This window comes from Pezoporus flaviventris, unplaced genomic scaffold, assembly GCF_033815535.1.
Source record: "Pezoporus flaviventris isolate CSIRO_AGI_PZ_B2104156 unplaced genomic scaffold, CSIRO_AGI_Pfla_v1 ptg000257l, whole genome shotgun sequence".
In the NCBI taxonomy this organism is placed as follows: Eukaryota; Metazoa; Chordata; class Aves; order Psittaciformes; family Psittacidae; genus Pezoporus; species Pezoporus flaviventris.
In genome coordinates, this window is record NW_026892804.1 from 294,150 (window position 1) to 317,455 (window position 23,306).

A 23,306-nucleotide genomic window follows, 5' to 3' on the forward strand; every position below is an offset into this window, starting at 1 on the left:
CCCCAGATTTACCCTTAGGAAGCCCTGTGATTGGGGAAAAGCAGCTTTGTGGCACAGCAGCGGGTGCCCTTGGGGTGCAGGGCTGCTGCCCTGGCTGGGGCAGGGGAAGCCTCTCAGTTGTTGGACTCGAGTGAGATCCCTTTGCGTGTGATGTGCTCCAGGTGGGCTGTCTCTGAGGTGTCCAGCTCGATGTTGTACTTGGCCAGGATCTTCAGGATGGGGCGAAGCTTCAGCCACCACTGCTCCTTCGGGATGCGGTGCCTGGGTGGGAGACAGACAGCAACGTGATGGTCCTGCATGGGGACCACGTGCATCACCCGAGGGCAGCATTCCCAGCCTGCACTGATCCTTCCTGGGGCTGGAGCTCAGCCTCAGGAGCAAGGGAGCAAGGGGGCACCTACTCGAAGTCCGTCTCCTCCTTGAGCTCGGTGAGGGGCTGGAAGACGAGGCTGCGCTTGCGCATTCCCAACAGGCAGGCCGAGTCCTTCGTGTTGGCGAAGATCCGGCCTGGGAGGGAGGGAGGGAGGGAAGGAGGAGGCTCAGGAGGGGGAAGCACCCCTACATCTGCATGGGGGCCTTTACATTGAGGTGTGGGAGCTGGGGGGTGCTTTTGGCAATACCCCCCCCCCCCATGGCAGTGGGGAAGTGAGGCAGAGAAACCCCCCTTAGCACAGCACCCACCGTGCCGGGTGCACTCCTTGATCTTCCCAGTGATCCAGGCCACAGCCTTGGCACCCATTTTGGTGCCAAAGTTCCTGTCGAAGGGGGTCGGGGTGCCGCCCTGTGCCGGAAAAATCATGGAATCATGGAATGGGCTGGGTGGGAAGGGACCTTAAAGCTCCTCCAGTTCCAACCACTAGAGCAGCTTGCTCCAAGCCCCATCCAACCTGGCCTTGAGCATCTCCAGTCCCTGGTGCACAGGTCCCCCTTCCCCGGGGACCACCTTCCTGTTGCCTGGGGGGTTCCCTACCTGCTGCATGTGCCCCAGCACGTTCTTCCTGCAGTCGAAGATGCCCTTCCCTTCCTCTGAGTAGAGGTTGTAGATGAAGTCCGTGGTGTAGTTCTCGTTGCACCGCTCATTCCTGCACCAAGGAAGGGAGATGGGCTCATGGGGGTGACATGAGCATGACAGGTCTCAGCTCCCCCCCATCCCAACACAGGCACGGACCTGAGCACCAGCCCCCTCTTCACCGTCGTCTTCATCTTCTCAGTTAAATGCTCCACGTTGACCTACGTAGAGCAGGAAACAGGCATTGGGAGCGCTTGGAAAATGGGAATTAATACAGCTCCTACCGCCATGGGGCTGCGGCACTGCCCGGAATGGGGGCACCCAGCGTGAGGGGGGGTCCCCAACCTGCAAGTCGTGGATGTTAAAGCGTTCCTCATAGATGTAGGCAGCGTCAGCACCGCCCGCCAGCCCCGCCATGGTGGCCAAGTAGCCGCAGAAGCCGCCCATGGTCTCGATGATGAAGACGCGGCGCTTGGTCCCCGCCGCCGACTGCTTGATGCGGTCGCAGGTCTGCGGAGGTGCAGGAATTGGGGTGGAATAAAGGGATTTAGGTGAATGCTGCTGTTACACGGGGAGGGGGGCGCGGGGCTGCACCGTGGTGATGGTGTTGAGCGCGGTATCGGCGCCGATGCTGAAGTCGGAGCCGGGGACGTTATTGGAGACTGTGGCGGGGATGACGCAGAGTGGGATGCAGAGCTCCTCGAACTTGGCTCTTCCCTCCATCAGCTCCAGGCTGCCCGTGAAAGCCTGGGGGACATGGGGTGTTGGTGCTGCTCTGGTGCTGGTGCTGGTGCAGTGCTGGTGCTGCCTGCACCCACCACCCCATTCACCTCAAAGCCGCCGATGATGATCAGTCCATGGATGCCAAAGCTGCTGATGTTGATGCTGATTTCCTCAAAGTATTTCTTGGGCAAGGTCCTGGGGGGGGGGAGGAGAAGCATCTGTGGCTGATCCTGCCCGGGGTGGGGGGCTCAACCTGGGGACCCCCCCCCTCCACATTACCTCTTTGTCCCCAGTTTGGATCCTCCCAGCCCTATCCAGCTGCCGACGCGCTCCCAGCTGATCTCTTCTATCTGGGGGTAAAGCAGCATGATAAAGGGGTACAGGAGGAGGATTTGGGGGTCCGTATCAAAGCGTTACCGGGGTAACCCAGTGCTCCCCATGCCAGGACCATCAGCAGGATGAACCATGGTGGGGCTGGGGTTGAACCTCCCCATCCCGGGGGATCCCCTTTCCCTATGAGGCCGTGTCTGCTGGTTTGGGGGCCATTCCCTGCCCTCTGCCCCCCCCATTCCCAAGGCTCCCACCTTGCCCTCAGCGAGCCCCTCGAAGCCATCGTGCACGGCCAGCATGCGGTGCCCATGGATGAGCCCGATGCGCACGGTTGACCTGACAGCGGCGTTCATGCCGGCAGCCGGGGCACCCACGTTGAGCACAGCCAGTGTGTAACCACTCTGTGGGGGACAGAGCCGGTGTGGGGGATCTGTGGGGCTCGGGGGGGGTCCCCGTTACCCCATCCCTGTGGCCGTACCTTGGTGGAGGGTGGGCGGATGTGCGCCAGCAGCTTGTAGACATTCCAGTTGTTCTGGAAGCTCCTGCAATGGGGGAGGTGTGTGAGGGACCCTGGGGTGGCCGCGGCTCAGGGTGCTCTGTGGGGTCGGGGTGTGGGTGCTCACCGGCCCCGCAGCTTCAGGGCATCCTCAAAGCGGCCCTCGTTCATCGCTGTTGTCACGTCTTTGGTCTGTGGGGAGCAAATGGCATTTGGGTTGGGTTGGATTGGGTTGGGTGGGTTTGGGTTGGATTGGATTAGGTTGTGTTGGGTTGGGTCGGGTGGGTTTGGGTTGGATTGGGTGGGGTTGGATTGGGTTGGGTTGGATTGGGTTTTGTTGGGTTAGGTGGCTTTGGGTTGGATTGTGTTGAGTGGGTTTGGTTGGGTGGGTTTGGGTGGGATTGAGTTGGGTTGGGTTGGGATGGGTTGGATTGGGTGGGTTTGGGTTGGATTGAGTTGGGTTGGATTGTGTTGAGTGAGTTGGGTTGGGTGGGTTTGGGTTGGATTGAGTTGGGTTTGATTGGGTTGGATTGTGTTGAGTGGGTTTGGTTGGGTGGGTTTGGGTGTGATTGAGTTGGGTTGGATTGGGATGGGTTGGATTGGTTTGGATTGGGTGGGGTTGGGTTGGATTGAGTTGGGTTGGATTGTGTTGAGTGAGTTGGGTTGGGTGGGTTTGGGTTGGATTGAGTTGGGTTTGATTGGGTTGGATTGTGTTGAGTGGGTTTGGTTGGGTGGGTTTGGGTGGGATTGAGTTGGGTTGGATTGGGATGGGTTGGATTGGTTTGGATTGGGTGAGTTTGGGTTGGATTGAGTTGGGTTGGATTGTGTTGAGTGAGTTGGGTTGGGTGGGTTTGGGCTGGATTGAGTTGGATTTGATTGGGTTGGGTTGAGTTGAGTGGGTTTGGTTGGGTGGGTTTGGGTTGGATTGGATGGGTTTGGGTGGGTTTGGGTTGGGTTGGATGGGTTTGGATTGTGTTGGTTGAGTTTGGATTCTGTTGGTTGGGTTTGGGTTGGGTTGAGTTGGGTTAGGGATGAATTGGGTAGGTTTGGGTTGGATTGAGTTGGTTTGGGTTGTGTTGGGTGGGTTGGGGTTGGGTGGGGTTGGGTTTGGGTTTGGGTTTGAGTTTGGCTTGGGTTGGGTGGGTTTGGGTTTGGGTTTGGGTTGGGTGGGTTTGGGTTTGGGTTGGGTTGGGTGGGTTTGAGTTTGAGGTTGGGTTGGGTGGGTTTGGGTTTGGGTTGGCTTGGATTGGTTTGGTTGAGTGGGTTTGGGTTGGATTGAGTGTGTTTGCACCCTGTTAGGTGGGTTTGCACAGGACCGGGTGGGGTTGGGTTGCATTAGATGGGTTTAAATTACACTGGATGGGTTTGAATTGCATTGGATGGGTTTGCACCACGTTGGATGGGTTTGCACAGCACTGGGTGGGTTTTCATGGTGTTGGATGGCTTTATATGGCATTGGGTGGGTTTCCACATTGGGTTTGACCCCCTGGGGGCCCCGTCCCCTACTCACCACCTGCACACACTCCATCAGGGGCAGGCGCACGGCCTGGTTGCCCGAGAGGCTGACGACGCAGGCGGGGGTTTCGGGGGTCGCCTCCAGCAGTGCCATGACGGCTTCAACCCCCATGCGGCTCCCCTGCAGGGACAGGGCTGGGATGTTACCCCCAGACCCCCCAGACCCCGATCTCAAAGGGCTGGGGGGGGGAGCTGCCTACCAAGATGCGGTCGAAGGCAGAGGGTGTCCCACCGCGCTGCACATGGCCCAGGATGGTGACCCGGGTGTCGTATTCCAAACGTTTCACCACCAGCTGCAGGACAGGGATGCGCCTGAATCCGGCCCCACAGCAGCACCGGGAAAGGGCTGGGATGGGGATGGACCAAAAGGAACTTCTCCCCCCGCCCCTGCTCACCGTCTTGATGTCATCGGCAGTGATGGCTTTGCCGTGCTTGTCGATGGCGCCTTCGGCCACGATGATGATGTTCAGCCTCGAGCCGCCCAGGCGGGTCTAGGGGGGAGCCGGGGGTGACAACGGGGACAGGGATGGGGACAAGGCACCCACCGGAGCCCATCCTACCTCTGTCAGCCTCCGGCACAAGTGATCCTCCCAGTCATCCTCAGGGGGGGACTCAGGGATGAAGACCCAGTCAGCACCACAGGCCAGGGCAGTGATGAGCGCCAGGTACCTGCAATGGGGGGAAAGAGGTGGTTTGGGGGGGGGGATGTTTACCCCAGTTTTTGATGGGTGCTCTGGGTGGCAGCACAGGGACGTACCCGCAGTGGCGCCCCATCACCTCCAGCACAAAGGTCCGCTGGTGGCTGCGGGAGACACGGGTTTCATCCTTCATCCCACAGACCCATAGGTCTTGGGATGGATTGGACTTGGGATGCGATGGATTGGACCACATTGGAGTCCCCCCTGGCATGGGGGACACAGGGGGGTCCCCATCACCTCTGCGCCGTGGTGGTGATGGCATCCACGATCTCCATGATGCGGTGCAGCGCCGAGTCGGTGCCGATGGTCATGTCGGTGCCGCAGAAGTCGTTGTCAATGGAGCCCACCATGCCCACGATGTTGAGGTAACTTGACTTCTTTGCCTCCTCCACCGTGATCCCTCCTGCAATGTTGGGACACCCCCTTTTCCCTCTGCATCCCCCCTCGAACATCTCCTGGGCCAAACCTCCAAAATGGGAAGAAACCCCCGCATTTTGCGTGTGAAAACTCCATGTTTTGCACATGAAACCTGCACGTTTTGGTCCCAAACCCCCTTTCTCGCCCCACAGAAGCACTTGTGGGGCTCACACACATACCCGTTTTGACCAGCTCATCCAGGAGGCTGCTCCACTCGGCTGCAATGTTGGGACACCCCCTTTTCCCTCTGCATCCCCCCTCGAACATCCCCTGGGCCAAACCTCCAAAATGGGAAGAAACCCCCGCATTTTGCGTGTGAAAACTCCATGTTTTGCACATGAAACCTGCACGTTTTGGTCCCAAACCCCCTTTCTCGCCCCACAGAAGCACTTGTGGGGCTCACACACATACCCGTTTTGACCAGCTCATCCAGGAGGCTGCTCCACTCGGCGCGGAAGGTGTCGGCACCGGTGAGGCTGCCGTCGCCGCCGATGACGCAGAGGTTGGTGATGCCGCGCTTCACCAGGTTCCGGGCGGCTTTGAGGCGTCCCTCGCGCGTGCGGAAATCCTGGCAGCGGGCGCTGCCGATGACTGTGCCCCCCTGCGGGACCCCAGCAGCCCTGCATCCGTCTGCTCATCCCTTCCCACCCCGCTCCCAGCTCCGGTGTGGGTTATGCCAGGCGCCGGGTGGCACCGAGCCGCCTCCACCATCACGCTCACCAGTTGCAGCATCATGGACACGCTCTCCCACGTGGCCTCCTTGATGTTGTCCCCACCGTCCACCAGCCCTTGGTAGCCCTGGGAGGGGGGGCACACACATGGACACGCGCATCCTGGTGTCGGGAACCCCCCCCTTCCAGCTCTTTGGTGCTTTGGGAATAGAGGGGGGGGTCAGCACCAACCTCATGCACAAAGTAGACCTTGGCGCCGGTGTAGATGCCGACCCGCACCACAGCACGGACGGCTGCGTTCATGCCTGGGGGGGGGAACAGGAACAGCGTCACTCTGGGACCCCCCCATCACCCAAGGGACCCCCAAAGTCATCGTACACCCACCTCAGCCCCCCCAAATCGTGTTCCCCCCCCCAGCTCCGGCCCTGCAGCTGCCTGGGTTATTTTTGCCCCAGTGACATTTACCAGCGGTGCCGCATGACACGGGGTGACAGCACCGGGGGGGGGGGAGGGGGGGGGGGGAGAGATAGGGAGAGACCCCCATGGGCTGGAATCCCCCCCACACCTTCCATTGCAGTGCCCCCCCCCACTGAGGCCACTTGGATGGAGGACAAGTTCTGGGCTGAATTATTGCACTTTTGGGAAACCCCAGGATTGGTTTGGTGCCCGAATGCTGCTGATGTCCCTTTAAACTCCATGGGGCACATGCACCCCCCCCTGCACCCCAAAACTCCCCCTTGACTCTCCCCCACGGCTTTGTCCCCTCCAAGGTCACCCCCAAAACCACCACCCAGAGAAAAGCACCCATGCACCAAACCCAGCTCAGGATCCGGCCACCAAAACCCCAATTTCACCCCATTTCTCCCCAAAGCAGGGGCCCAGTCCTGGGTTTTGGGGTGTCCCTTACCCTGCGCGTCCCCCCCGGACGTGAGCACGGCAATGGCTTTGCCGATGCCCATGTTCTCGGCGTGTCCATGTCCATGTCCCGACGGGTTCTGAGCCATCTTCTTGGCTGGAAAAAGAGGGGGATTGGGCAAAACTGAGAGGGTGGAAGGAGCGAGGTGCCCTCGGCTGCGCCCATCGACTGCGCCCACCGCTGGTACCCACCGCTGGTACCCACCGACTGCTCCCCCCGACTGGCACCGGCCCCTACATGGGCCCAGGGGGAGGGACGGACCCGCTGGTGGGGGGGGTGTCCCCTCCCCGGCAAGGGGGGGACGGCCCTGAGGGGACTGGTGTGTCCTTACTGGGGCCAGTCTGTGCTGCTTACTGGGGCCAGTCTGCTTCGTTACTGGTTTTGTTACTGGGCCAGTCTGTCCCCTTATTGGTACTAGTCTGTCTCCTTACTGGTACCAGTCTGTGCTCCTTATTGGTGCCAGTCTGTGCCCCTTACTGGTACCAGTCTGTGCTCCCTACTGGGGCCAGTCTGTCTCCTTACTGGAGCCAGTCTGTTCCATTACTGGTACCAGTCTGTGCTCCTTACTGGGACCAGTCTGTGCTCCTTATTGGTACCAGTCTGTGCACCTTACTGGGGCCAGTCTATGCTCCTTACTGGGGCCAGTCTCTGCACCTTACTGGGGCCAGTCTATGCTCCTTACTGGGGCCAGTCTGTGCTCCCTACTGGGGCCAATCTGTGCTCCCTACTGGGGCCAATCTGCGCTCCTTACTGGGGCCAGTCTGTGCTCCCTACTGGGGCCAATCTGTGCTCCCTACTGGGGCCAGCCTGTGCTCCTTACTGGTTCCAGTCTGTGCCCCTTACTGGTACCAGTCTGTGCCCCTTACTGGGGCCAGTGTATCCTCCTTACTGGGGCCAGTCTATCCTACTTACTGGAGCCAGTCTATCCTACTTACTGGAGCCAGTCTGTGCTCCTTACTGGGGCCAGTCTGTGCTCCTTACTGGTACCAGCCTGTGCCCCTTACTGGGGCCAGTCTATCCTCCTTACTGGAGCCAGTCTGTGCTCCTTAGTGGGGCAAATCTGTGCCCCTTACTAGTTCAAGTCTATATTCCCTGTTGGTATCAGTCTGTATTCCCTGTAATTACTGGTCTGCCCTCCTTACTGGTACCAGACTGCACTCCACACTGGCACCAGTCTACGGGCGTTACTGGTCCCAGTCTATGAGCGTTACCGGCACCAGTCTATGGGCGTTATCGGTCCCAGTCTATGGGCGTTATCGGTCCCAGTCTATGGGTGTTACCGGCACCAGTCTATGGGTGTTACCGGTACCAGTCTATGGGCGTTACTGGTCCCAGTGCCCCCCCTGGGGGTACCGGCGGGCACTGACCTGGCGGGCCCCCCCCCCTCGGGGCGGGCGGGAGGAAGCTGAGGAGGAGGAGGCCGGCGGCGAGGGCCAGGAGCGCCGAGACCAGGAGCCGGGAGGCCTCGGGGGACAGCTCGGGGACGGGGATGGGGACGGCCACCATAGCCCGGCACCGGCACCGGCGGCTGCCGCAACCGGATTGGCTGGGATGGAAGCGGCTGTAACGGGATCGGCTGTAACGGGATCGGCTGGAATGGGATCAGCTGTAGGGACCAGCTATAATGGGATCAGCTGTAACGGGATCGGCTGTAACGGGATCAGCTGTAGGGACCAGCTATAATGGGATCGGCTGTAACGGGATCAGCTGTAGGGATCAGCTATAATGGGATCGGCCGTAATGGGATCGGCTGGAATGGGATCAACTGTAGGGACCAGCTATAACGGGATCAGCTGTAATGGGATCGGCTGGAATGGGATCAGCTGTAGGGACAAGCTATGATGGGATCGGCTGTAACGGGATCAGCTGGAATGGGATCAGCTGTAGGGACCAGCTAGAATGGGATTGGCCTTAATGGGATCGGCTGTAAAGGGATCGGCCGTAATGGGATCGGCTGCAATGGGATCAGCTGGAATGGGATCAGCTGTAAGGACCAGCTATAATGGGATTGGCTGTAATGGGATTGGTTGTCATGGGATCGGCTGTAGCGGCGTTGGCTGGAATGGGATCAGCTGTAGGGACCAGCTGTAATGGGATCAACTGGAATGGGATCGGCTATATCGGGATCAGCTGTAATGGGATCGGTTGTAACAGGATCTGCTGTAGGGATCAAGTATAATGGAACTGGCTGTAATGGAATCAGCTGTCCCATGGGGCTACAGCCTCCCAGAGATGACTCCCATAGGGTGACACCCCTCATAGGATATTCCCCTCCTCGTAGAGTGCCACCCTATAGGGTAACACCCCCATAGGGTGTCACCCCCCCATAGGGTGAAAACGCCCATAGTGGGACACCCCCATAATATGACACACCTCCTATAGTGTGACACCTCCCATAGGGTAACACCCCCATCGGATGACACTCCCCCATAGGGTGACACCCTATAGGGTAACACCCCCATTTTGTGACTCTCCCCCCATAGGGTGACACCCCCCCCATAGGGTGACACCCTATAGGGTAACACCCCCATTGGGTAACGCAGCCCTCCCCACGTGCTTCCACCCCTTGGACCTCCGCACCGCCAGGGGGCGCTCTCCCCACCCGCAGCGCACACGCTCCTCTCCCCTCCCTTCTTCCCCAACCGCCTTCCTCTCCCCTCTCTGGCGTCACTTCCGGCGGCGCCGCGCCCGGTGTCAACTTCCGCTTCCGTCCGCCTCGCTGCCGGCAGCCGCTACCGGGCCCGGGAAGAGCGCGCGCGGCCGTTGGGCACTTCCGCTTCCGGTGGGGCCGGGCCCGGGGCAGCCCCGGAGCCGCCGCTGCCCTGAGGCGCTGCTCGGTTCCCTCCGCTTTCAGACGCGACCCCCAGCGCCTCCCGCCCGGCCCCTCGGATGCCGCCGCGGAGCCCATGAGGATGGAGGCCCGGGAAGCCCGCGCCGGCCCCGGCTCCGCGTTCGAGGCCTTCCTCCTGCCCGCGCGGGCCGCCCCGCGGCTGGAGAGCAAGGTGCGGGTCGACCCCGACGGGGCTGGGAGGGGAGGCGCCTTTGGGTCCCTTTTGCCTCTCCTTTGGGTCCCTTTTGCCTCTCCTTTGGGCCCCTTTTGCCTCTCCTTTGGGCCCCTTTTGCCTCTCCTTTGGGCCCCTTTTGCCTCTCCTTTGGCTCCCTTTTGCCTCTCCTTTGGCTCTCTTTTGCCTCTCCTTTGGGCCCCTTTTGCCTCTCCTTTGGGCCCCTTTTGCCTCTCCTTTGGCTCCCTTTTGCCTCTCCTTTGGCTCCCTTTTGCCTCTCCTTTGGGCCCCTTTTGCCTCTCCTTTGGCTCCCTTTTGCCTCTCCTTTGGCTCCCTTTTGCCTCCCCTTTGGGCCCCTTTTGCCTCCCCTTTGGCTCCCTTTTGCCTCTCCTTTGGCTCCCTTTTGCCTCTCCTTTGGCTCCCTTTTGCCTCTCCTTTGGCTCCCTTTTGCCTCTCCTTTGGCTCCCTTTTGCCTCTCCTTTGGCTCCCTTTTGCCTCTCCTTTGGCTCCCTTTTGCCTCTCCTTTGGCTCCCTTTTGCCTCTCCTTTGGCTCCCTTTTGCCTCTCCTTTGGCTCCCTTTTGCCTCTCCTTTGGCTCCCTTTTGCCTCTCCTTTGGCTCCCTTTTGCCTCTCCTTTGGCTCCCTTTTGCCTCTCCTTTGGCTCCCTTTTGCCTCTCCTTTGGCTCCCTTTTGCTTCTCCTTTGGGTCCCTTGAGGTCCTTTGGGGTGCTGTGAGAGCCCCTTGTTCCTGTGGGCGTGGAACACCCCAACCCCGTGTGGGCTCTGGCTGTGGGTGGATGGATGGGGAGCCCACGCCTGGGTGTGCTCAGCCCTACAGCTTCACAAGTGCAGTCTAGGGCCAGCATCACCGTGATGCTGACTGTGCCTTGCCTTGCAACAGATGAGGTGAAGTTTGCTTTCTCCTCAGTCTCCCCATGGCCAGCAGAGAGGATTTGGAGGGGGGGAATGGGAGAGCCAGGGCTGCTTTGACTGCGTTGTAGCCCAGCACCAGTGATTCCTGATGGATCACAACGTGACCGGGGAGGAGCTGTCCCTGTCTCCTTCCCCTGTGCTTGTCACCCCGGGGGTTCAGGTCGAGCTGGGCTGCTTTAATCAACCCCTGCATCTTCTCCTGCAGTTTTTACCCACCAAGATCAGCGGTTTCACCTGCCCTGCTGGCAACGCCTCCTGTGCCCTCAATTACAGCCCAGGTAAGGCGCTGGTTCCTGCCCTGCAGCAGCAGCTTCTGCCTCTCACCCCCCAAAAAAGCAGCTTGGGGCTCTCCCTTGACCGCTGTGGTTCTCCCCTGCAGAAGTCCCCAGCCCTGAGAGCTACCGGGCACCGGGGGAGCCGCGAGCCTTCGGCCCCAACGCCAGCAACGGGCAGTGGAGGGGGCTGGCCCCGGCGCTGGGCTCCTCCGTGCCGCAGAAGCCGAGGGTGAGCCGAGGCTCTTACCTGGATGCTCGCAAGAGCCCCAGGTACGTGCAGCTCCCTCCAGGTTTAACCCTCCCCACGGAGCGCTGGGGGGGGGTGTTGGATTTTACCCCCGCAGACCTCTGGTATCGATGCAGAGTGAGCTCAGGCTGTGTTCACAGGAGTGTAGGTGGAGGTTGGTTGATGTATTTTGGAGTTTATAACCTCCCTGGGGAAGTCCCAGCTTGGTTTGGGTTGGGAGGGAGCTTAAAGCTCCTCCAGCTCCAGCCGCCTTCCACTGGAGCAGGGTGCTCCAAGCCCCTGTGTCCAACCTGGCCTTGAACACTGCCAGGGATGGGGCAGCCACAGCTTCTCTGGGCACCCTGTGCCAGCGCCTCAGCACCCTCCCAGGGAAGAGCTTCTGCCCCAGAGCTCATCTCAGTCTCCCCTCGGGCAGGTTCAAGCCATTCCATGATCCATGTGTTTTTTCCCAGCCTGGGGGTGGGCAGAAGCAGGGCGAGGGGGGGACCCTGCTGTTCCTGGGTGTCTCCAGGCAGGGTTCAGCCATTTTGTGGTGCGTGGATGGAAGCAGGAGCGGGAGCTGGAGCCGGCGGGAAGGTCTGGCCGGGCTTTGCAGGTTGGGGCTCCTCGGCCTCGCAGTGCCATCTGGTGGCATCCGTGTGGCCGCACAGGCCTCGGGAGCGGTGCAGGATGGAGCCGCGGGAGAGGCAGAGCCGTGAGACGGCTCTTAAACCACCGATTCCTGCGTGCGGTTGGGTTGAGTTGGGTTGGAAAAGGATGAAGTTGGGGGCTGAAAGCCTCCTGGCCTCAACTAAAAGCTGGTGTTTGCCGTCTCCTCGCAGTGGGACAGCCAACAGCTTCGTAGGCAAATCAAACCACCACTGCCATGCGTCCGCTTTCCCCATCAAACCCGCGCAGAGCCCCTCGTGGAGCGGCCCGTGCCGCCGCAGCCTGCTCAGCCCCAAGAAAACCCCGCGGCGGTTCATCAGCACGGCTGAGGAGGTGAGGGGCTGCTCCGTGGGGACGGGGGGGGTTCCTCTTTTGGAACATGAAGCACCTGAGGTGGCTGTGAGTGCTTCTCCTGGGCTGGATTTGCTCCCTGCGCCAGGCAGGTGCTGCCTTCTGCTCTGCCTGTGTGCAGCCTTCAGCTGCGGTTGGTCTGAGCCAGGCTGATGCTCGGACTCTTCAGTACCCCTGGATGTGTTCATGTGCTTCGTGGGGATCACAGTGTCCGTGTTGGAGCTGTGTTGCTGAGACTCTGCTTGTTCCCCTGCAGACTGTGCGAGAGGAAGAGCGGGAGATCTACAGGCAGTTGCTTCAGATGGTCACAGGAAAACAGTTTTCCACGTCCAAGCCCTCTTCACTGTTCCCCTTCCATCTGTGAGTGTCCGGTGCTCTTCCCCAGCCAACAGCACCACGTGCATCCGCTGGGATCTCACTTTCTGTTGTTCCTAGGTCCCGGTGTTCCAATTCCAGCAAACCTGTCGTGAAAGAAGCTCCCAGCCAGAACTCGAAGCTCTTTGAAGCTCACAGCGTTGCACCAGCCACTTCAGCACCCAGCGTCCTCAGAGCACAGGAGCAGGCGTCCCACAAACCATCGCTCTACTCTGCCCCCAGCTACTCCTCCAGCATCTTTGAGTCCAGTAACTCCAGAGCCCAGCAGCAGCAAGAAAACCCACCAGCATCTAGCACGCAGTCTGAAGGTAAAATAACCCCAAGCAAACCCAATATGAAACCTAAAATCGGGCAGTTGGACTTAAATGTATGTGGCAAACCCACTTTTTCCCTCCCCGTCTGTATTTGGACTGGGGAAGTGGACGGTCATGGTGCTGGTAACAATATTCCCTAAACTTTGCTCTTTTTAGGGTCAGACTCTGTCATTTTGCTCAAAGTAAAGGATTCCAGAACCCCAGCACCGAGGTAAGAGGCTGTGGAATGGAGGAAGGGGTCGGTTACATGGAGCTTTTGTAGTTCCATGGAGGTGACAATGCAGAGGGAAGGTGACCAGCTCTGGCTCTAGCAGTGGGGCTGTCCTCAGCTAATACAAACCAGACAACTCCTTTCTCCCCACATGGAGAGCACTTACACCTCTCTTCTTTGCCCCCTTTCCAGCCTCCCGTTCTTCCAGGCAGAACTATGGATCAAAGAACTGTAAGTACATGTTTTCTGCTCCTTTTTCCTGCCATGGAATATCCTACAGGGATAAGGCACTGATGTGTTCACGTGAACTGTGATTTCAGGACCAGCGTCTACGACTCGCGAGCTCGGGAGAGGTGGCGGCAAATAGAGGAGCAGAAAGCCTTGGCCTTGCAGCTGCAGAGCCAGGTAACAGGGGGCAGGTGCTGCAGGAACTGGCTTTGTGGGGCTGGAACTTCAAACCAGAGAACAGAAAGCAAATTGGAAAGGGAACAATGACAAAATTCCACTCCTTCATGGGTCTTTGTTGCTTCCCCTTCCCATGGCAGCGCTCTCAGTAGTGTCACTGCCAGGATAAATGCTTCCTCTCCATGTCCCTGTCTGTATTTCCTGATGGAACTGACCCCATGTAGCTCCCTCTAAAGCCCTGGCGGTGTGACTTCCTTGGACACCACCTTAATCTGAAGGTCTGTCCTCCAGCGGTTGCAGGAACAGGAGCACTCCGTGCAGGATCGGGTGGATTTGAATCTTCGAGTCCCCTTGGAGAAGGAAATCCCTGTCACGGTGGTCCCAGAAGAGAAGGAGGATGCCAAGTCAGCCGATGGTGAAGAGGAGTTCCCTGAAATCACTGAGGTAAGTCCAGGATCTAAATCCAACCATGATTTCCTGCCATCCATGCGCAGGAACAGGGAGCTGTTCCCTTCTGCGTGTACATCTTGTAGCAAGTTTGTCCTCTGAGATGGAACTAAAGCTGGGTTTGGATCCAGCCTTTGTGATGGGAATAGCAGGAGCTCTCCCTTCTGATGCTGTGTCCTCCCTGTAGGAAATGGAAAAGGAAATCAAGAGCGTGTTCCGAGGTGGGAACCAGGACGAGGTCCTCAGTGAAGCTTTCCGGTTAACAATCACTCGGAAAGACATCCAGACCCTCAACAACCTGAACTGGCTCAACGATGAGGTGAGGACCTGCTGAGGTGTTCTTATTCCACTCAGCTGAAGTGAACAAAGGGCTCTGCCCTCTCTGGGCTGAAAGAACTGGGAAGGAATTGCAGCTGAGGGCTGTGATTCCCACTCTGGAGCAGATAACCTGTGGAGAAACAGCTGTATAGATCAAGAAAGCTAATACTGGGAGGAGTGGGACTGCCCATGGGCATGAGCAGGGCCAAAAATCCAAGTAAACCTTCACTATAGAAAGCTGCATCCCTAAATCTTCATGGATTGTGAAGGTTTGAAGGCTGCGGAGCTGTTCCTTCAAGGAACAGCTCTTCAGAGGGCCGGATGGAGGCAAACCCAATTCCTGACCTGGTTTTGCGCCTTATACAGAGGTGTCAACGCTCTGATGTGTCCTGCCTGCTTTTTCTTCCCCAGATAATCAATTTCTACATGAACCTGCTGATGGAGAGGAGCAAGGAGAAGGGGCTGCCAGCCGTTCACGCCTTCAATACTTTCTTCTTCACCAAGTTAAAAACAGCGGGGTACCAGGCGGTGAAGCGGTGGACTAAAAAAGTGGATATCTTCTCTGTGGATCTCCTCCTGGTGCCCATCCATCTGGGAGTGCATTGGTGCCTAGCAGTGAGTGCTGCACTTATTCCCAGTGGGATAGAGCTGGAATTTCTAGTCTTACAAATTCATGTTGGACTGAGGCTAGAACTTCCCGGTTCATGTCAGTGGGTGCAGGGTGTGTGGGGGAAGTTCCGTGTTTGTGGCCAAAATTGAGGTGCAGAGCAAGTAAAAAGATAACTTCTGGGTGTGTTTCCAGTCTCTAAAGGAGGAGCAGGCAGCTGGGGAGGTCACCTTAGGCCAAGTCCTTCTCTGGAGAAGGATCTCATTTCCAGTTCCCACAAACTCACCTTTAGAGACGTTGCCGTGGGATCAGTTCAGAGATGTAGGTGATAGATGCTGAGCACCTTTCCCTCCCTCCTGCCCCTGATCTCCTTCTGTCCCTTGGCTGCTGGCACCTGTGTGGTGACACCTCCCACGTGGCTTTGAAGCTTGGCTCAGCCTCCTTAGCTCAAAGCTCCTCTGAGGGCTGTTGAACTCCCCGCAAGGGCAGCGCTCACATGGATGGGAGGTGGAAATGGGGCCCTCAGAGAGCACTTTGAGGGGACACTTGTGTCTTGAACTGCTTCACTGTGCACACGTCAGGTGGAGCAAAGGCTCTGTAAACCTATCTGAGGCTTGGACAATGAGGATAACGGTGAACAATGAGGGTAACAGAGTGCTCTTGTGTGATGTGAGGAGAGCCTGATGGGGCGATTCAAGTGGTTTCATAACACAGCAGCAAGGGGGGGTGTGGGGAGGGCAGTACCGAGGCTGTTAGAAGCCCTCTGAAATGCCTCTCTGCTATGAAATGCTCTAAACTTAACTTCTTTTTATCAGCAGAGTGTGCCAGCAAAGGGGGGAGCTCCCTGTGCTCTGTGTTGGTAACAAATCTCTCCCTCTCTGTAGGTTGTAGACTTCAGGAAGAAAACCATCACCTACTATGACTCCATGGGTGGAATAAACAGTGAAGCCTGCAGGATCCTGTTGTGAGTAACACTTTGAGTTGGGCCTGTTTAAAAACGGGACAGCCTCTTTGCTCTGGAAGCCACAACCCTTCCGTGGGGACAGTCCCTTTCTGGGTCCTGAAAGGAAGATTCAGAGGAACATCCTGGTTGTCACCACGGTCTGCAGATACAGAGGTGGTCTGTGAGTGTCCTGTGCTGATGTCTTGTCTTCATCTCTTCCCAGAAGATCCCTCAGTGAGGCTGGGGTTACCTTCATGGGTATAGGCAGGTTTCAGACCCTTTCTGTTAAGTACATGAGGCTTTGTCAGTCTTAGAGCGTCATCTTGGGCGTTATCTTTAGAAGGAAAACAGCTTCTCACACCCTGAGGGGTCAGGGTCCTGCCCTTATCCTGCAACCTCTTGAAGAAATGGCACCTCCTGGCTCCTTCCTCCAGGTGGGAGCTTTTCCTGCCTGTGGCAAAGATCCACTCCATAGCTGAGCCCTTTGTTTTGAAGAGGCTCTGGAGAGCACGATGTAGGATGTGGGAATGTCTCTTGCATCAGGCCGTGGATAAAGGCGTGCACGGTCTCTTCTGTACTGAGCTCCAGCAGGGTGTCACACGCTGTGCCATGCCCCCCAAACCAGAGCTGGGTGAAAGCTGTTCTCGTGGCTTCAAACTGCAGAGGAGGTCTTGGTTTTCCCATCCTGAGCGATGCTCCAGGATGGAGCGGAGCTGCCTGCTCTTCGAGGGAGGTGCTGGTGGTTCAGATCCAGAACTGGTTTTCCATGCTTGGAAGCCGCTCCTGAATGGAGTGAGATTAAAACCGAGCTGCTCCTTGGCTCATTGTGAAGGCTCCTGCTCACGTAGGGCCGTCAGGCTTGATACAGATCACACTGAGGAGGGATTTAGGAGCTGCAGTCGCCGGCTCCGTGGCTCCAGCGCTGACCCCGGCTCTGCCGTCGCTTCTGGTTCTCGTCTCCGCTTCGCTTTCATGCTGACTTGGGAATGTGATCCCAGCTCTTCTGGCATGAGGCTGAGTTTGGCAGCAGAGGTGTCACTCATTCAGCTGAGGAATGTGAATAACGAGAAAGAGCAGGCAAATGCCGTTTCCAGTCCATTGAGCACCTTTATCTTCCTGCTCAGGTGCTCTGCAGCCTGCGTGTGCTGGGTTAAGGTAAAGAACTGTAAAGCAGCTGTTTCCCTTTTCCACCCTGCTCTGGGATGTTTGTCTAAAGGGAAAGGAAAAGCCTAAAGGCTTTGGAGATGGCTTGGGGCAGCAATTCTTAGGTTCACTGTGTGGCTCCTGCCATTAGAATGGGGCAGGCAGAGCCCTGGGGCAGGGATGCTCTGGGGAATAATCAGTTCCTTTCAGCCCGAGTTTCTCTGATCGGAGGATGTCCAGTGAAGTGAAGCACCTGAGAGGTCCAAGGAGAGTCAGGGACTCCTTCCCGTGCTTTGTTGAGGGGTCTGACAGAAGGAAGCAGGTCCCCAGCGTGGTGTTAGGGGATATCAGAGCATACAGAGTGTTTCAGCCATGCAGGGCGAGTGGTAGAGAGCCAGGATTTCAGGTCACTGTTGCCCTGGACATAATTGTTTTCCCTCTGTTTCCTTTTAGGAGGCTTTTATTGGTTGAATGCAGTGGGAGGATCACACCGGGAAGAAGGGACGGAGGTCCTATTCATGGTTAGTGACCCTTTCATGCTTTCAATCTTTAGAGCTTCCTAAAGGTGGTGAGTGTTGTCCCGTTGGCCAGACTTTACAGAGGAGGGAAACTGAGGCCCAGGGAAGGCAACTGATTAAATACCAGGGCCCCTGGCCTGGTTAGGGGTGAGTAGGGACCCCACGTGGCCACGCTTTGGTGGCTGCCCTGCTTTGTTTCAGCATCTGGGCTTGGGGGTGAGACCTGGAGAGGATTTTAGGGAAGCTGCCTCTGGTTTTGGGGGTTTCTCTTTGGGAAACACGGTGCTCGGTGGCTCAGCTCTGCTGGAAAGGGCTGTGCTTTGGGGCAGACATAAACCAACCTGTTAAGATTAGTGAAGAACTTGATTCTCTTGCAGGAAGATGGGAGGAGAGCTCAGGGAGCAGAGCTCACAAAGCACCTCATGCCTGCAAAATCTCCTTATCTCCTGCTAGCAGCTGTGGTTGAAGTGCTTCCCTTCACGTGCCCTTTGCTTCAAGGCTCTCAGACATTTAGCAGCCTGCTGTGGAGCTGATTTCAGCAACTCCCTGAGGCACCTGCTCAGGTTTTTGTGTGTGTCTGTGAGCACCGTGGAGGGCCAGAATCCATTTCAGGCGTAGGAAAGCCTGCAGTGATTGCTGGGGCATCTCAGGCATGTTGGGCTTTGATTTGGCATGTAATTCCACTTCAGAATTCCAGGTCAGGCTGCTTCCCCTTGAGGTCCTGACAAAGTTCATCCATTAAGTTCTGCCTCGTGGAGTTGTCTCATGAGTTGAAGTCAAAGCATTTGCTTTCAGCCTCCTCAAAGGGGGTTTAGGCTGTTTCCGAGTCAGGACTGATGCTGTGATCTCATGTTTGCTGATCGCCTTGCCCATTGCTGGAGGCTGCTTTTGGGAAGCCAGAAGGCCCAGGTGATGGGCACAGTTAACATGAGCTGCACACAGTTGGTTATTCCTTCCTCTCCCAGGAAATACTCCAAATTCCCTGTTTGCTCTGCGTGTGTCGGCATCGCAGCTGCGGCTTGTGGGAGCTGCAGGTGAAAGTGGATGTGCTGAAGCCACCAAAGCTCCAGCATCATTTCAGCATCACTGGCTTCTTCCCTGGCTGCCAGACGAGTCTCACGCTTGGATCCTCTCTGCCTCCACTCCATCTGTCCATGTAGAGATATTGCTTGGAGGCTCCTTGTGTGATGCATCCTTGTATTTATCAGCACAGCTTCACTCCCAGTCTCTTATCGTGCAGAACAGAGGGGGCTGGGGGCTGCTGCTCTTTTTTTAGCTGAGGGTTCAAGTGGCTTCTGGAGTAGGCAGTGATTGCCAGGACTTTATTATTACTGCAGTGAGGCTGTTGATACGTTAATGTTTGTAGTGTGGTGCAGATAACTTGCTGCTTTCCTCTGCGCTGGAGGCTCAGCTCGCCCTTATTCTCAACCTGGTGCAAGAAGGTTCTTCCCCACCCATTAGTTTTTATTTGTGGAGATGGGATATGGAGACTTCTGATGCTCAGTAAAACGTTGGTTGGGGTTGGTTGTGGACTGAGATTTACCCCCTGCTGATCTTGTCCAAACTGCAGCCAAGCAGAAGCTTCCCAAGAGCAATTACAGCAGTTGCTGGCAGCCAGCAGACCCTGAGCCGGGATACTGGGAGCATCCAGCTAATGAAGGCTGATAGAAAACGCTTGTCTAGACCTGATCTGCTCTCAGGGGACTGCCAGGAGGAAACTCCCCTCCGTGACACTTCCATATCCAGCAAAACCTGTTTGTTTCTGGCTGTTTTCTAGAGGCACCGTCACTAGGACGGGGCTGGTTTCATGTTCAGGCGCTGCTGGGCTGTTCTGCTGCCACTTCGAGGGCTCTGTTCAGTGGCCTCTGGGTGTTGCAGGGAGTCTTTGGCCCAGAAGAGGTCTTTGAGTAGTTCTTTGGAGTTCTGATAGAGAAACCCCCCTGACTGGCACCAAGGCAGCAAGTTTGAGCCTGCATCTATGGGGCTTGTCTGCAGGTCACATCACCCCTTCTCCCATCGCGTCGCGGCGTTTACTAACAGCAAGATGTGATTTAGCCAAGTCTTTGTGGATCAGATTGCTGAAAGATGGCACATCTCCCCATGCTGGCAGCCAAACCCGCCTCCCTCTCCATGCCAGATGCTCTCTTGACCCCTCCATTCGAGCCAACAGCATCTAATCCCTTGCTTTTTCCTTTCCAAAGCGTTCTGATCGCAGCTGCGAGAGTGAGAAAGCTCCTCGGGCTGTTCTGAGAAGATGCCAAACGTGAAGGAGCTGGTTTCTGTAGACCTTCCTGGTCCTGCTGGTAGCCAGCATGAGCAGAAGGTGCCTGTGAAGCTGCATGTCACTTAACAGCACCAGCAGCCAACAGAGAGGAGCTCCTTTAGGGCCATTAACAACACCTTGGGCCCATCACCTCATCTCCTTGGGCTCCTTCTAGTCCACCTTTGTCTGTGTCCTTCCTGAGCTTCTCTTTCTGCACTTCCCAGTGAGCAGAATAGTTCAGGATGTTCATACCTGCACAGGGAAGAGTGTGGCAGCAGCTTGGGATGGTCTTGGTGGAGTTCCTAAACTTTATCAAGGAGGAAGGAAAAGCCCCACACTTCCCTGTTCTTCCGTGGACTCATTTAGGCCAAACTGGTGGAAGCCTCCTTGTGCAGAGGAGGTGGGGAAGTACCCGTGAGCTTTCCTCATCCTCCAGCTCCAGGGGCTGCAATAGGACTGGCTCTGAGGCCCCTGCTGAAGGCTTGTGCAAGTATTTGACATCCCACCCTGCTCCTTCTCCTGTGTGTGCTCCCAGCTTGACTCAATCCCTGTAAAAGCATCTCAGGACTGTGGCGTGGCTCTTCCCAGGGCTGCCTCCCTCCATCCCCAAGCCTTGCACCTTATTGAGAAAAGCAGGGTCATCTTCTCTGCTTTTCCTCCTTGCAAGCCCTTGCTGTCTGCCCTCTGTGGTGGCAAGAAGTCCTCAAGGAGGAGTGGAAGGGAAATGTGGGAGAAGAGCTCCAGGAGATCATCTGCAGCGAGCTGAACCCCACTGCCAGCCTGGAGAGGAGCATCGTGGGATGCTTTACCCATGGAGTGACTGCTCCAGAGCTGCTGGATGCTGTTAAAGCTCTGACATGTTTGCTCTTGCCTCCCTTTTGTGCTACACAAGACCCTCAGGAGGTACCAGTGTGCAGGGCACCCTCGGAGCTGGAGCCCAGCTCTCCGGTCTCCCATTGCAGGCGCCTGTTGAGGCATCCCTGGGGCTGCTGAGCTTCTCCTTGCCCTGAGTCACCCTGTGATGAATTAGGTTTGTTCTCGCTGGTTTATTTGTGGTTTTGACTCTCTGCTTGGCAGGTACTTGTTTTGGATGAGGGCTGCAGTCCTTCTTGGTCCTGCTTTGCCTGCCTCAAAGCCCAGGTCTGTGGAGCCCTGTTTGAAATGGCCAATACCGAGACGAAAATATTGGACTTCCATATTGCATTAATTCTGCAAACATGGCAGAGGTGTCCTGGGTAAACTGCCACAGAGCCCACTGGCTGCCTTCCCCTCTCCTCGAAGTAAGCATCTCTTTGTTCCCTTATTCCTACAGGCAATACCTAAAACAGGAAAGCCTTGACAAGAAGAGGAAGGAGTTTGACACCAATGGCTGGTCGCTGCTGAGCAAGAAGAGTCAGGTGGGTGCGGGCAGGCAGAGGGTCTCCTGGGCTCTCTGCTGCACCTTTCCCGGCTGGTTTTCCCAATGGATGCGTTCCTGGTGTCCCTCACAAATCCCAGCTCTTCAGTGGCTGCTTTGCTGCAGATCAGCCCCACATGGAAGCAGGGAGCTGGGTGCTCCGGTGCCACCTCGATTCCTGCTGCCCACCCTCTTGTCTTCATCCCCCCTTGCTCACACTGGCCCCATGAGGACTCATTGGAGAGAGGTCCTTCACTTGGAGCCCTTCATCCTTAGGAGCTGGAAAGCGGCTCCTCTGGGAATGACGTTTGGTTTGTGTCCTTTGCCCCCAGGAGATCCCACAGCAGATGAATGGCAGTGACTGTGGGATGTTTGCCTGCAAATACGCCGACTGCATTACCAAAGACAAGCCCATCAACTTCACCCAGGTAAAGCCCATCCCGATGTGTCCCTCATCCTCAGGGAGTGATGGTCCATGTTCTGATGTTCCAAGTGCCCTTTCTTTCCTTCCCTGTGGGTTTCAAGTGCCCCCAGCCCATGTGGGGATCATAGGGGAGCTTCTTGGAGCAGAGGTGACAGAAGGCACTGGGGCAGCTCTTTGCATCATGCGGATGGTTTCTCTCAAGCCATCCTCAGGTCTCCCATGTACTCCAATCCATGGGGCAGGTCACTAATGCCACTGGGGGAAGCTCAGACCCATAATGAACACCACTTACAGCCATAAACACCGAAATTCCCTGGGGAAGTGGGGTGTTGTAGCCCAAATCTTGGGGAATTTCAGTGTTACTTCACGTTGTTGGCCTCCGTGGGGTATCCCATGCATGAATATTTTATTTCTGATGATTAGAGAACATCATCACTTCTGTTATTACCCGGATCTCATCCATTGTCCTGTTTTCCATATATTTTGCCCTAAGAAAAGGCACCACTTCCAAAGCTGCACCCAGGAGAGGGGCTTTGGACAGGGATCTGCAGGGACAGGCCAAGGGGAATGGCTTCAACCTGCCCGAGGGGAGACTGAGATGAGCTCTGGGGCAGAAGCTCTTCCCTGGGAGGGTGCTGAGGCGCTGGCACAGGGTGCCCAGAGAAGCTGTGGCTGCCCCATCCCTGGAAGTGCTCAAGGCCAGGTTGGACACAGGGGCTTGGAGCACCCTGCTCCAGTGGAAGGGGTCCCTGGGGCTGGGTTGGAGCTTTGAGGAGCTTTAAGGTCCCATGCCATGGTTCTAGGGGAGCCTGGTTCGTGCTCCAGACGTGTTGGAGCGGCTGATGTGTGTTCCCTTCTCCCCCCACAGCAACACATGCCGTACTTCCGCAAGCGCATGGCCTGGGAGATCCTCCACCGCAAGCTCCTCTGATGCCCTCGAGCCCAAAGCCGCTTCCCCGTGAGGTTCTCTCCAAGTGCCCTGAGCATGGACCTGCCCTTGGGGCTTCCAAGCCCCCCACGAGCAAGCTCTGCATCCTGCCGTTGATCAGGCGCCATCACAGACCAACCCAAGTGTTCAGAAGCACACTTGCTTTTCCCTTTGCTCTTTTGGGTTTTGTATTTCCAGACCTGTTTTTTTTTGTTTTGTTTTTTTTTTACGAACAGTTTCAGGTGCTGAGACTTTGTGGGGGCAGCTTCAACCATCCAAGGAGCTTTTCATCTTTCCCTTTGGCAGCTCTCGCTGCCAGCTTTGGGCCCACGGTGTGACTCTGGCTGGATTTCAGGGGAGGGGAAGGCACTCGAGGTGGCTCTGGGCTCTTGGTGCGCTGGAGGAGCGCTGAATCGGGTGGGCAAAAGCCTGTTTGGGGGTGGATGTGGAGGGATTTGCTTGTAGAGGGTTGTGGGATTGGTGGGTTCTCTACTCGTGTATCACCTCCCCTCCATCCTCAAAGCCAGGGTTTTCCCACCCATCACCAGCTCTGCCCCTTAGCACCCATCGGATGATAACCTGGTACCTCTGGTGCTTGGGACCTGGTGGTGGGTTTCAGAGGGCTGGGGCAGGTCGGGCATCCCTCAAGGGCAGGACTTGGGGGATCTTTGAAAGCAACTTGGTCAAAGCAGCTTTTGCCGGAGGTGTTTTCCTCCCTGAGGACTTCATCTCCCAGGTCTGGAAGCCTCCAAGTGTTTACAGATATTCAGGTACAAAACTAGAGC

General features: G+C 57.0%; 2 protein-coding genes across 5 annotated transcripts; one reads left to right on the plus strand and one right to left on the minus strand.

The window, feature by feature from the left end:
• Positions 1 to 113: 113 nt before the first annotated feature.
• PFKM (phosphofructokinase, muscle) lies at positions 114 to 8,305 on the minus strand. Its single transcript, XM_061442956.1, has 23 exons — positions 8,143 to 8,305; positions 6,767 to 6,871; positions 6,091 to 6,164; positions 5,909 to 5,986; positions 5,600 to 5,789; positions 5,009 to 5,174; positions 4,831 to 4,875; positions 4,634 to 4,742; positions 4,469 to 4,564; positions 4,274 to 4,366; positions 4,069 to 4,194; positions 2,686 to 2,750; positions 2,541 to 2,604; positions 2,317 to 2,463; positions 2,012 to 2,082; positions 1,840 to 1,927; positions 1,604 to 1,756; positions 1,355 to 1,519; positions 1,169 to 1,230; positions 971 to 1,082; positions 682 to 781; positions 402 to 507; positions 114 to 261 (listed from the first exon to the last, which is right to left on the minus strand). The coding sequence occupies exons 1-23, from the start codon at positions 8,279 to 8,281 to the stop codon at positions 114 to 116; spliced, it is 2,502 nt and encodes an 833-aa protein (XP_061298940.1). The 5' UTR covers positions 8,282 to 8,305.
• Positions 8,306 to 9,644: 1,339 nt separating this feature from the next.
• On the plus strand, positions 9,645 to 22,730 carry SENP1 (SUMO specific peptidase 1). 4 transcript variants are annotated; one of them, XR_009741455.1, is made up of 16 exons: positions 9,645 to 9,777; positions 10,914 to 10,986; positions 11,088 to 11,253; positions 12,052 to 12,211; positions 12,486 to 12,589; positions 12,665 to 12,912; positions 13,075 to 13,129; positions 13,322 to 13,360; positions 13,450 to 13,534; positions 13,826 to 13,978; positions 14,169 to 14,300; positions 14,711 to 14,914; positions 15,791 to 15,870; positions 17,446 to 17,513; positions 21,086 to 21,170; positions 21,502 to 21,565. XR_009741455.1 is itself a non-coding variant. In XM_061442960.1 (16 exons), exons 1-16 carry the CDS (start codon positions 9,682 to 9,684, stop codon positions 22,522 to 22,524), a joined length of 1,839 nt encoding a protein of 612 aa, XP_061298944.1. In that variant the 5' UTR covers positions 9,645 to 9,681; the 3' UTR covers positions 22,525 to 22,730. The 4 variants fall into 4 exon arrangements, 3 of the variants coding, with proteins under 3 accessions (XP_061298944.1, XP_061298946.1, XP_061298945.1); XM_061442960.1 differs by lacking the exon at positions 17,446 to 17,513 and adding an exon at positions 22,462 to 22,730 and having other exon boundaries at positions 21,502 to 21,597; XM_061442962.1 differs by lacking the exons at positions 21,086 to 21,170; positions 21,502 to 21,565 and adding an exon at positions 20,851 to 20,988.
• Positions 22,731 to 23,306: the final 576 nt, after the last annotated feature.